At 37.6% G+C, this 14,117-nt stretch overlaps 1 protein-coding gene across 4 annotated transcripts in view; it reads right to left on the bottom strand.

Annotated features, from left to right (window-relative positions):
• Window positions 1–14,117, bottom strand: part of LOC149580405 (3-hydroxyisobutyryl-CoA hydrolase-like protein 5) — a 59,398-nt gene that overhangs the window by 22,192 nt on the left and 23,089 nt on the right. For all 4 annotated transcript variants that reach the window (XM_089790641.1, XM_089790653.1, XM_089790638.1 and 1 more), the window contains exons 3-7: window positions 4,690–4,773; window positions 4,524–4,592; window positions 4,358–4,418; window positions 3,951–4,024; window positions 3,555–3,638 (exon numbers count right to left, since the gene is read on the bottom strand). In XM_089790641.1, the coding sequence (XP_089646767.1) occupies window positions 3,555–3,638; window positions 3,951–4,024; window positions 4,358–4,418; window positions 4,524–4,592; window positions 4,690–4,773 (372 nt within the window). The remainder of the gene's footprint in view (window positions 1–3,554; window positions 3,639–3,950; window positions 4,025–4,357; window positions 4,419–4,523; window positions 4,593–4,689; window positions 4,774–14,117) is intronic.

Raw genomic sequence — 14,117 nt, forward strand, 5'->3', positions numbered from 1 at the left:
GAGAAAAGATCTTCCTCAAGCGAAGTTGTTCGATTCTCTTCCTGTATCCCTTTGTCGGGTGCATCGAGAACAAAGAGTTCATTCCACGCTCGTGCTCCCTCGGAACTTTGAGCCGTGCGAGTTGCTTCCCTTCCATTTGGTTGCTCTACCCTCAGTGTATACAAGTTAATGAACTCGTCCCTTGTTTCTTCCACCAAATTCAATCGCTGTCGAGTCTCCTCCAGCAATTCCTCGATACTCCTCGGCCTACTAGGTGAGTGCACTCCCTCTGTTTGTGCCCCTTCACCCCCTCGTTGTCCATCGGCAATCTGCTGAAGCTTCTATCTGCGTTCTGCCTGCTATGCTAAAATTAAAACTTCTTGTGTTGTACATATTTCATCTTTGTCTTTTACCTTGTTCCTATCCTTGTTAAGCGAATTCGGCATTAATCTTCATAACATTCCTTTGTTCTAGGTTCGTTTGCCAACGGCGTCAAATGTTTACTGTATAGGGTAAAGAAACTTAACACATGTAGTATAGCATGATACAACACAAAATAGATAATTTATTCATATATGCAGTATGCACTTCATTGCTTACAATCTGAATACCATAATTACAACGATGATCCAAAGTTCATTTCGAACAATGTACATATACCTTTCGAAGGGGTGACTCAAGCGTCATGCGCCCGTTCGGATACTATTCTACACGTCCGCTACAATATAGAATTTACCGACAACAATAGTATATATATATATATATATATATAATCATTGTTCTTGATATACCAAATTATTTCAATTCGACTGAAGCTACTATTTTAACACTCCCTCTTAGTAAGAGGATTGAATCACCAAATGTACAATAGCAATATTCACTTGATATGTGCAATGACATCGAATTGTGATGTCTATCAAGAAATAAGTTATCTGATATCCAGCACTCCGGGACAGCAACTTAATGTAGTCTATCAAATAACAAGAAATCACAATGTCATGAATTCTATTATGACAAGTATCATGATCTTCACCACTCTCAGACAACAAATTAATGAAGTCTGATCATGATACATTCGTTGTCATGACTTCTGGCACTCTAGGACAACAATTTAATGAAGTTTGTCATGACAACAAGTCAAACTATTGATAAGATTGTCACCTTACAATAGTTACCTTCCATATATATATATATCAATGAAAAATCATCACCTTCATGACATATTACACATATATAAGATAGTAACTCCTTAATCATAAATTTAAATGAATGTACAAATATATATTACAACAATTAAAACTGAGATTCATTCTCAGGAATTACAATCATATTTGGTTCATCCCAAGTTTACCTCTAAAATGCTCCAATTTAGGCTTAGAGAGAGGTTTCGTGAATATATCGGTAGTTTGTTCATCAGTGCTGATGTATTCTAGTTTAAGAACATCTTTGTCCACCATATCTCAAACATAATGATAAAGAATTTCAATATGCTTGAATCAATTGTGAAAAAATGGATTTACTGACAACTTAATGCAGCTCTGATTGTCACAATGCATTGTTGTAGGTTTAGCGGCTTGCCAAACAATCCAACTAGCAACTTCCTTAGCCATACTGCTTCTCTGGCTCCCATGAATGCAGCTATATATTTTGCTTCTATAAAACTTAAGGCAACTGATGATTATTTTCTGCTGAACCAAGATATCATAGCTGAGCCAAGATTAAAACAACATCCTGTAGGGCTTTTACAGTCAATGGAGCTGTCGGCCCAGTTAGAATCTGAGTATCCATGAAGTTGAATCTCAACTTGATCATATTTGAGACCAAGTCCAATCATACCGCGCAAGTATCGTAAGTGTGCTTGGCTGCCATGAGGTGAATCTTCTTAGGTTCGCACATGAACTAACTCAAGGTATTGGTTGCGTAACAAATATCAGGACGAGTATTCACCAAATACATTAGTGATCCGATTATCTGTGTGTAGTAAGTAGGATCAGTAGGTTTTGATTCAATTTCTTCATTTTTAAGCTTGTGAAGATTTGTTTCCATCAGTGTGGTTAAGGGCTTGCTCATTCCAAATTTAGTTAAGATGTCAACAGTGTATTTTCCTTGGTTCAAGAAGATGCAGTTCTCCTTTTGCCATACTTCTAGACCCAAGAAGTAGTGTAGGAGTCCAAAATCTTTAATGTCGAATTCAGCAGCCAAATCCTGTTTGCATTTTATTATAAGATGGTCTTCACCTGTTATTAGTAATTCATCAACATATAATACAAGAATAATCATATCACCATCAAACACATTTGAAACAAATAACACCAACAGATTGCTCACCTTGAATCAACAACTGCTTTACATCAAGATGAACAATGGAGAGACCATTACGTCATATTTTCTGAGAATTGTAGAACTAAAAGACCAACATGCAACCATCGGAAATCGAGTAGATGACAAGGAACTATGTCTCACAGCTCTGAAAGGGTTACCCTTATCTTGGGAATCTTTTATTCATGGAATGAGCTCTAGACTTGAACTACCAAATTTTGACCAACTTAAAAATAACTGCACCCAAGAGGAGTCAAGACTAATCACAAGAGGAATTAGTTTGAATCAAGAGGGAGAAATTCAAGCCCTTCAAACTAATACAAAAGATAAAGGACAGAAAGGCCAATTCAAATGAAAAGCAGGAAAACGAAATCAAACATACAAGAAAACAGATTGGTCCAAAGTACAGTGCTACAAATGTGATAAATTTGGTCACACTCACAAAGTCTGTCCAAAAAGGAAGAAAATTCAAGCTGCCTTAGCAGAAGTAAAAGATGAAAGTCAAGCATTCTATTTAGCCCTCTCAAGTGAACTAAATACCAGCAAAAATACATGGATAATAGACAGTGGAGCATCTCATCGTATAACCAGACTCAAAGAAAAATTCGAAACTTTTGAAGGTTACTCCTCTGAAGAAGTAACAATAGGAGATAACTCTACATATCTAGTAAAGGGAATTGGAACATGTTCAATACAACTGAAAACTGGAGTCACTCTTCAACTAAAGGATGTATTATTCATACCTGGCATCAAAAGAAATTTGGTCTCTATCTCAGGTCTTGCAGATCAAAACTTTCAGTAATTCAATGTTTAGAACAGCAGTAGTTCTCAATTTCCCTTTATTTCCAACATTGTTTTAATCATGTTCATTTATAAACCCAACATTGTTTTAATCATGTTCATTTATAAACATTGAAACAAAAGAAATCAGAAAACCCCCCAAATACCCAAAAAAAAAAAGAATATTGCAAAAATCACAAAAAAAATTAAGTCAAGAAAAAACCAAAAAACATTTGGACATCAGATTTTAGGGGATCTTTCAATATTCCACTAGATTGGAACCTAAATCAGAGAGATGAAAATACTGAGACCATTGTTTCCAAAATGTCTATATCGGCATACAACAAAGCTCAAAGAATTAAATTGACTGTGCACCTTTACATGAAACTTGTTTAACATTGGCAATGTACTTATAGCATACATTTTTGTAGAAATTTAAGAAGTAAAAGTTGCATTGAGGACAAAAAAAGACTCACAGTTTTCTCTGTGACAACTGTAAACATAGACGGAACTGTTAGACTTGCACCTCCCCCCATTGTAGTTGCATGGAGAATTGCCACCTAAAACAAATTATTTAATAAACAATATTGAGTCAAAAATAATTACTCTGAAATGTAGAAATTGATAGAATCTATTAACTCCATCATTTTGAGATATGCTAATGGGGAGGTGATTGGCAAAATTTAGCAAAGTTTCAGATTACTAGGCAGTAGAGAAACCATCAATTATTATAGCTTTAAAAGGCACATGATAAGAAAAGGGTACAAACATAATCACATGGAAATGATCCCAGTAGGAACTAAATGTACGATTTGCTCTTCTCCCAAGAACAAAAATGATGTTCAAGCACAAGTTGAATTTTGGATGCTTACCAGAACCTTTTTATATGTGTGGATGTGATATACAAGCCAATACATTTTGTAAACAGCCTCAATTACATGTTTCTCTGCAAAAAGAGTCAACAAATCATTATCCCACTTCTTCTGTCTGTCATACACATGAACAAACTCGAGCGTTTACAAATGAAAAGCAAGACATGAGCAATACAATATGCCAGAATAACCTCAGTGTGCATGGAAGCCCTGTTTATATGCATTCTGCTAGTTTGACAGAACCATCAGAGAGCAAGGCATATTTTGAGTCTTAACTAAATACCTCATGATTGACAACAGCAGAGACCAGTGCAAGTCCAAGATGAATTTGGGGAAACAATACTCTTCAAACCAATCTCTTCAACAAACACATCTAACAGCCAGTGTTCAAAATATTGTATACCCACCTGCCTTTCCATGATAAAACATCCTCAAGTCTCCTCCGGCACAGAAAGCTCGGCCAGCTCCCTTCAAGAAACAATCAGAAATCAGCAAAAGTTTGGAAATATCAATTGTAGTATCATGTTTACCTTTGAAACACAATGTAGAAAACCGACAAGTGAATTGTTTTACCTTAATAATTATGATCTCAACATCATCAGCTTTTTCCCACTTTTCATAGAGCACAGCTAATTGCTTTACCTGATCATCCCATTAGATAATTTAATAAAACAAGAAGGAAATGTATCATTTTCCTTTCTTCTGATCTATTAAAAAAAGTTAGGGAAGAAAATCTTACCACTTCTGGAGTGATAATGTTCAGTTTACTAGGATTATTGAGAGTGATAAGTCTTACACAGCTTATCTCTTCATCCAATACAGCCTGCTAAAATACAATATTTTTCATTTTAGACAGTCAATCAACCAGCTTATTAGCTGAGATTCAAGAATAGTATTAAGATTACAAAAAACGATTTTTTCTAGTACAATGTTGAAAAACAATTCCCACAGTTGATATAACAACAAGAGTCAACTACCAAAATAATTATGCATTACACACTGATCTAATGCATCCATGGTTGGAAGGTCAATCAACACTAGGAAAAAAACAAAAATCTGTTAGAAGATGGTAATTTAGTGCTAGAGTGCCCTCACATGACAATAGGAATCCTTTAACCAGTCCATGCTTTTATTTTCTTTTCATTTTTTTTATGGAGGTCCTCCAAGAAATTTGTTTAGCCACCCGATACTGGAGCATGAGCCTTATAGCTGAACCTCTTTGGTTAAGAGCCAAGGACTAAGGGGTATCCATTCTTGCCAATTTGTCCAGGGCACAAGCCCAGTCTCATCCCTTTTCAATGTTGGAGCCTTACACCTTGATCCCTAGTGGGCTCTTTAAGAACCCTTCAACTTCACCAGTAGTTCATGGTTTCTGATATTGCATCAAGATTGGTTAGTTGAGCTTAAGCCTATATGCAGCCTGATAATGAGTAACATATTTTTGAGCCACCTTCTAAAAAATATGGAACTGAGGGGCCACTGGCTAGGTGAACAGTGCCAAGCATGCCAAAGGGAGGTCCTGGGTGTCATGTCCCCATTTTTGGAAGCAATTTGATTTAATTAATTTAATTAATTAGGTTGTCCAAAATAATGAATATTTTATGAGGATGACTAATTAATTATTTTAATTAAATAAATAAGTGGTATTAAGTTAATTATTTATAAAGTTATCAAATAAATAAATATTAAAAGGTAACTTTATATTTAATTAATTTAATAAAGTGACTTGAATTATAAAATATTTTATAAAGTCACTTAATAGATAAAATAAAATAATGTTCTAGAAGCTTCTGGAGAAAGTGGAGAGAAAAGAATAAATAGGCACCCCGGGGCTTCATTCTAATCATCCAGTTGTTTACTTCTCTCTTGACATCAAATTGTGATTCAATCACATAGTCTATTGTGGAGCCAAGTGGTTTCAGATAGTCAATTGATCTTTGGGAACGAAAACTCCCTTGGATTAGCATAACTGAGGAAGTGAAATATCTTCTGAAGGGTTGCACATTTGGAGGTGATACTTCAGTCACTTCAGCTAGGGCATCATTGGGCCTAAGGCCATTTTCAGCATTTCAGCATTTCAAGAGGTTTTTAAGCAGGCCGAAAAAGCAGACCCGAAAAAGCAGGCGGAAAAAGCAGTCCGGAAAAAAGCAGGCCGAAAAAGCAGTTCGGAAAAAAGCAGGCCGAAAAGGCAAACCCGAAAAAGCAGGCGGAAAAAGCAGTCCGAAAAAAGCAATCCGAAAAAGCAAAACGAAAAAAGCAAATTCTGAAAAAAAAAGCAAGCAACAAGGGCAGCAGCTAGAGAGGCACGACTTGGGCACTTGAGGAGGCTATTTTCTGTTCAGTGGTATTGCAATTCATCTATTTTCTAAGGCAACTTCATATACCAGGTGTGATGTGTATTTTTCATAGTTGCCTTTCACTATAGGGTGTTGTTGTAATTGTCATTTTATATCAGACCTATCATTCATTAATAGACACATCATTCATTGTTGCATTTCTCACAATGGTATCAGCAATCCATGGCTTTAGTTATATTTAATCATGCATGTGATTAGTGTACTGCTGTAGGGGAGTATTGAAGTTAGATATTTAGTATTCCATTAGTTTTCATTGGCAGCTGTAGGTGCATATTACTTACCCGCAATCAACATATTTTGATATCTTTGTAAATGCCAAGAGTCTTGACTAACTTAGTATGAATATTATATTGGATACTCATTCTCAATCAAGGAGATACAATTGTTGGTCATTAATAGTTGTCTTTGAGCATTAATATATCATTTCTTATCAGCCAGTTAGTTGCATACCAACTGTTTGTTAAAATACCAGTTGGCTGTAGGTGGTCATTTCCATTATTAGAACTCATATATGCATTCACTATTGCCAAAATTAGTTGCATATTTATGTTAAGTCATTGATTAGACAATTTGGAATCTTTTGTAAGCATTCTCTTTGAGGCAAATCCAAACAAGAATCACTGCAGCAATCTGAAAAGTTATATCAGTCAAATGACCCTTGCTTGCAAAGTGTTTGACGAAATGTCAAACAACTGAAGTATAAAAATTTTTTGGTGTTGGAAGGAGTTATAACCTGTTGGGGTTATTACACTGGGTTCAAGGTCCCAGTTAGTCTACACTTTTCAATTCACCTAAAAAAATTGTAACTGGCTAATTTTTGGTAAGCAAACAGTTGAATGCAGCCAAAATATTTTCTTCACCGTGGGTCAAGCTAATGGCAGAAAGCACATCTGAAATTATATTTTCAGTACAAAACACACTTATAGATCAAGGGTGACGAATAGAACATGCTAGTAATGTAAAAAATTAAAAAAAGTAAAAAGAAATATTGAGTATCAATTACAAAAGAGCTTGAAGCTTTTCTTCAATGTTCGAGAGTGGAAAGAAGATGGGGCAACTTGCAACCATAAAAGTAATATGAAAAAAACTTGGAGCAATCAAGCAAGTGAGAATGTGAAATGCTAAATATCATGGATGCAATGGGCTACGTCACAAAGGGCTCTCCACAAGCATTTTTTCAACACTGGAAGTGTCCCCTCAATTAGAAGTTCATCAAAACATTTCAACACACTTTAATAATTTGAAAAATGATCTTATATAGTACCAAGATCAAGGGGAAGCTAAGCAACATACAAACATTGAATATCTCACTCCATTGAGACGAAAAAAATTAACATCCATGCCTATGGCCCAACAGAAAGAATCTACATCACTAAGAAGCACTAAGGTTTGATCTTTGCAAGCATAACTAAATAATGCTTTAAAGTTCTCAACTCTTTTAAGCTTCCAACGAAATAGTCTTGATGAAACATTTCCGTACATCTTGCCTCACAATAAGCAACGAATGACATTTATATTACATGGAATAGATTTTCTGCAACTTTCTTTGATCATCTAAATATCCCCTAAAGGAAGACCAAATAAAGGGAGACAAAAATAAATAAAGTAGAATTAAGCCTCGCACATGCCCCAAAAGTCCTGTCCTATGTACATTTCCATCTAAGTCCTCCCTCTGATATGTAATAAATAAAGTATTCAATTGAACAACATCATTGAGTCTTACTCGATCACCAGCCTGCTTGAAGTACTAACCACCAAACAAGACTGTGCTTAATAGAGAAAGTTGATTTCTCCATCATTATTCAGGATTGTGCATCACTATCACACATTCAGCTGTTATGCAAAAGAAAAATGTACCTCACTTTATCATGTAAGTCTCTAGTATCAGAGATCTAGTCAAGATCTGATACTTTAAGTCGAAAGCTGAAAGTATGATGACTTTAATAATTTGAAAAATGATCTTATATAGTACCAAGATCAAGGGGAAGCTAAGCAACATACAAACATTGAATATCTCACTCCATTGAGACGAAAAAAATTAACATCCATGCCTATGGCCCAACAGAAAGAATCTACATCACTAAGAAGCACTAAGGTTTGATCTTTGCAAGCATAACTAAATAATGCTTTAAAGTTCTCAACTCTTTTAAGCTTCCAACGAAATAGTCTTGATGAAACATTTCCGTACATCTTGCCTCACAATAAGCAACGAATGACATTTATATTACATGGAATAGATTTTCTGCAACTTTCTTTGATCATCTAAATATCCCCTAAAGGAAGACCAAATAAAGGGAGACAAAAATAAATAAAGTAGAATTAAGCCTCGCACATGCCCCAAAAGTCCTGTCCTATGTACATTTCCATCTAAGTCCTCCCTCTGATATGTAATAAATAAAGGATTCAATTGAACAACATCATTGAGTCTTACTCGATCACCAGCCTGCTTGAAGTACTAACCACCAAACAAGACTGTGCTTAATAGAGAAAGTTGATTTCTCCATCATTATTCAGGATTGTGCATCACTATCACACATTCAGCTGTTATGCAAAAGAAAAATGTACCTCACTTTATCATGTAAGTCTCTAGTATCAGAGATCTAGTCAAGATCTGATACTTTAAGTCGAAAGCTGAAAGCATTTTAGTGAATATTTTTGCAAAGCTCTTGGAAGGTTGGTTTGTCTGCATTGCTTAGCTTTGGCTAGATTTGGCATATTCACCAACTTGGTCACAATGCTGAAACTTGACACACAATGGTTGCAGGAATTGAGCAACAATGTATGGCAAGAATTTCACCTTCCAAAAGGAAGATCTCACACAACTGTGATGCATGCAAGCTATGGTGCAAAAAAATGAAAGACTAAGTTTGCCATGTGACATGAGGCCAGATATTCACTTTTTTGCTTCAAGATCTAAAGTAATGACAAAGATTATTATAGTTACAAGGGCCATAAGCCATCCACGAATAGTGATAATTGCTTTGCAAAGCTATTCAGTTCTATTAACTTATTCAGCAGTTTATAGTTTACTGTCCTCAACTTTTAAGGGCAACAAACAACCATAGGCATATTTCTAAATTTCTAGTTTATTTATTTAATGTTTTATTTTGGAATCTTTAAATCTGCCCTACTGCCTAACATGCCACATCAGCATTCAGTAATCACTCTGCTGTGTTTGTTCAGTGAGGAAAGAAAGTATCTGCTGATGACTCTTTCATACATATTCCTGGTAGACCATGTAAGTTTCATCTGATGACTCTCGACCATCAGTGCTTTTACTGTATTTACTCAAAGAGCCGTGTTAGCTTCTCCTGATATATAAATTTATAATCATTTTCTACAACATTCCCATATTTCATATGAGTAGAGGCAGGAAAAATGAATTGATTTGAATACCAAATCACCTAGCCTAACAATAGTGAACATCAAAGGACATTTACAAATGGGTTTACATTTGAGCATTCTACATGATAGTCATTGATTTATTTCATTTGTCCGAAAATTGCAGATACAAGAGGAGAGACAATCCATAACAAAGACTTGACGCTCCAATAGCTTTGGGGTTGAGAAGATCAAGAAGGCTTCTATTATGTGTTGTGGTTTCACAAAGCACGCTCCATTTCTCCTAGAAATGGGGACCCCCTGGTAATTTTTTTTATCTCCCAGATCCCTAGTTTGGGGCCTAGGATCATTTTTGGGACTTCACCTAGAATCTGGGTCTAGCCTTTGTCCTCTAACAAAAAAAACCCAGGTGTCAGAACAAAGGAAAATTGAAGAGGAGAGTGAGTTTTATGCTAAAGTGCGTACTAGCACACATGCACACCTACCATAGGTGCGCAAGTGCACTAGATGCACAAGTGCACTTCTATCTTCCTTTGGAGATGCGCAGCTCCAAAGGGTGCGCACTGCCCCCGGCCTATAAAAGCCCAAGACCCCTTCCCCTCTCCTCATTCTTCTCTGCAAACTCCCTAATCCCACACCTTCAAAGGTACGCAAACCTACAAAACACTAAGTGTTAAGGCACCTTTGTCCTCTAACAGAAAAAACCCAAGTGTCAGAATAGAGGAAAATTGAAGAGAGTGAGTTTTATGCTAAAGTGTGCACTAGCACACCTGGCGCACATGCACACTTACCATAGATGTGCAAGTGCGCTAGATTAACAAGTGCACTTCTATCTTCCTTTGGAGATGCGCATCTCCAAAGGGTGCGCACTGCCTCAAGCCTGTAAAAGCCCAAGACTCCTTCCCCTCTCCTCATTCTTCTCTACAACCTCCCTGATCCCACACCTTCAAAGGTGCGCAAACCTACAAAACACTAAGTGTTAAGGCACCTAAGAAAACCTAAGGCATCAAAACATGAAAATTTTATTTTGCAACTTAAGACTAAGACCCTAAAACATCTAAGGGAGGTGCGCACATGCGCACCTTTCATAAACAAACTCAATCTAGAGCATAAGGGTGTGCACATGTGCACCCCATAAAGGTGTGCATGTGTGCACCCGTAACAAAGAAAGAAGAAAAAGTCTTGTCCCCCCTTATTTTGCACATGGAGAAAGCATGTGCGCACCCCATCAGGGTGCGCACCTGTGCACAAAATGATTATTTAGTGGTCATTAAGCGCACCTAGTGCACCTTTCAAGGTGCGCAAGGTGCACTGATTTGCATTCCAAGGCTCTTTGGGGGGATTTAAGTTGATTTTTCACTGTTTTGGTGTTTTGGGTTAGGTTTTTTGACAATTAGGGTTTGTTTAAGGTTTAATTTTCAGCTTTCCAAACTAATGTTTTTCTCTTTTGTGCAAATAAAATGGCTTCATCATCATCCTCGCTTGTAGAAAAGATTGCTCCAAAACTCGTTGTCTTCAAGTTTCAAGGTGCACCAAAGAAATCGCGTTTTCAGGATAGACATTCGAAGATTAGAGACATTGAGTTGGGACACAGAGACTAGAATGCATTCCTCGCACTCAATAATAATCCTAAAGATAGGTCCGCAATGGTCTCTGCACTTATCCGATTTGGGTTGGTCAATGCAGCATCTCATCCTACATCAGTGCAATCCTCAGAACTTATCATGGCATTGGCAGAAAACTATGTGTTGGAAGAAAGAGTTGCTAAAAGTGTCACAGGGGAGATAGTCTAGGACCTTAGACCTAGGAATATTGAGAAAGTGTTCCATCTCCCTAGAACTTATTAGTATGTAAAGATAACTTATGATCGAGCAAAAAGATGGTATAGGGAGAATGATAAGAAGGGCATAGAGATCATATAATTATCATTTTTTATTGATAGAGCACTGGTAGGACGCAGAGCCGGAAAGGTAGACATGACTAGGGGGTATTTGAAGGATGACATCGAATATGCCATTGTACTTTTGAGCAGAGTCATGGGTCTACCAACAGCTGGGCATCTTCATATCTGGATGGTCTATTTTATAGAGACCATCAGAACAACCAAAATGCCAATTGATTGGCCCACAATGCTAAGTGAAAACCTAGATGAACAGTTGGTAGGAGTTAAAGTCAACCCCAAGTTTTATATGACATCATATTTGGTGTACTTATTGGCAGCAAGGAAAATTGATTACCCAGGACTGTATAAGAAGGGAAGCATTCAAGATGCCAACACCTGGCCTTATGCAGTATATCCTCGATTGGTAAAAAAGAAACTCTCAAATCAAAGTAAGGAGTAGCGAATAGTGAATGATGCTTTTATATTTGCAATCATCTGATTTATAGAGGGTGATTATGCTAAACGAATGTCAATAGAGGCAGCATCAAGGATCGCAAAGATCGGCACCTATTACATCCAATTCAAAACATTCACTTACCTAAGGGTAGTTGGTACTATGGTGAATCTGAAGAAACTCCCGAGATATCCATTGGATAGGCTCACCTTATTGGAGATTCCCAGACAGCTCACATCTGCATATGATAGAGTGAGAAAACAGCATAAGAAGACATGGGTATGGCCTATTACTATAGGTGCATTTGAGGTCAAGCAAAAACAAGATATTATGACCTTTGATTGAGAGTGGGATCAATATCCCTTGGAAGATTACAACTCCCCTCGCCCTTATTTTGATAATATTGGCAGAGTACAACATTTGGCAGGGAAGCAGTTTGTGCACGAAGATACTATAGAAGACCATTGGATGAACGCAATGTATGACTATGATATCTGGATAAGGGATTATTGTAGGATGACTCTATATCTAACGAAAAAGCCCTTAAAGATAAAGATCCCACTCAAGGTTGTTCCAAAAGACACTCAAGATGTCTTGGATCCATTGTACAACCACGACAAAATCTATTATAGGCCAATCATGAATGCGGAGATAGATAGAAATGAGAATGTGGATATAAATCACAATGCAAGGCACATAATTCAGTTAATGAAGGAATGGATCAAGAAGCCTTTTAACCTTGACCCAATTCAACAGGTTGTTACCCTTCAAGCCACAGCATGCCCAATTAAGGGTAAAGGTGCAAAAGTTACAGTACCAACTTTCCTTGCTCAATCCCCTGTCAGGCCAAAAACAGTGCATCAACATGAGAGGGATGTTGAGTACTTTAGGGCAAATAAAGGGAAGAAGAAGAGGAAAAGAGATTCCCCAAAGCGAGTTGAGCCCGAATCAGAAGAGACTCAAGATGAAGAGACAACTCAAGCCCAAGATACTGAACAAGTGCCCCCATATGGGCAAGAACAAGAACAAGAGCTGGAAGAAGAAGCACAAGAAGTGCCACCAGCTGGTCCAAAGGAAGAAGCCTCCTCTTTAGTTGCCAAGAAGGCTAGGGTTGAGCCTACAGTGAAAAAGACAAGAAGGAAGTTACAAAAGAAAGTCATTCCCATCCCTCAAATTCCAGAGACCATCCATGAGGTAGATGCAGAAGAAGATGAAGACGACGAGGATAATCTCCCTTTGAGTCAAAGGACTCGTTTAGCCAGGGCTATGATAGAAGAGAGGAAGAGAAGCTTGAACATAATGCCACCATCCATTCCTAGGCAACCTACTCATGTTACAACTTCGGAAGATGAGCAGCAACAACGAATTGAAGAACAAGAAGGGCAAGAAACAGATGTCTTTGAAATTTCTGATTTCGACTTTATTCTGTTAGGAATCGAGATGGTGGGAGATAAAATATGAGATACACCTACGAATCAATCCTTGAGAGAGGATTGGAACCAAATGTCACCTCTACCACAAGGGCCTCCAGGCATGCCACCACCACCATCTCAGGATCTCTCATTCTTGGATAAAGGCTCAGTCACTCCTCTCCCTCCTATCACTGATGAAGAAGCACAAGCAGTGGATGAAGAAGAGCCAGAACAAATGTCAGTCGATCATCTGTTCAATGAAGTATCAGAGGAGGGACAGATACCTGAAGAACCTCAACAAACTTCTCAAGATACAGAGGCAGAGAATTTGGCTACAACGGATACAAGAACTCCCAACATAGATCTCTCTCAAAAGGAGAAGACTACAGAAAGGAGTGAAAAGGGAAAAGGGCCAGCAATGCAAACCTCCTCTTCAGCCAAATACATGTCTCCCATGGGCACTACACCATCCTGGTTGAAGAGGGAGGTTATGGTCCGACAGAAGAGGCGACTAAATGTGAGTGCAAAAAAGGGAATGGATGAGCTAGTGAAAGCCATCAAAAAGCCTGAGCCACCTACGGGTGATGCACAAACATTGGCCTTTGTAATGAAGAACCAAGATCAGATCTTGCTTGCACATATTGCCATCCCTCCTCCACATGCTGACACTGAGGACTTGATCCCTAAAGGCTGTCAAATCAGGGAGGTCTTACTAGGGAA

This window comes from Cupressus sempervirens, chromosome 1 (assembly GCF_028749045.1).
Source record: "Cupressus sempervirens isolate cs-2001-9-10 chromosome 1, ASM2874904v1, whole genome shotgun sequence".
Lineage (NCBI taxonomy): Eukaryota > Viridiplantae > Streptophyta > Pinopsida > Cupressales > Cupressaceae > Cupressus > Cupressus sempervirens.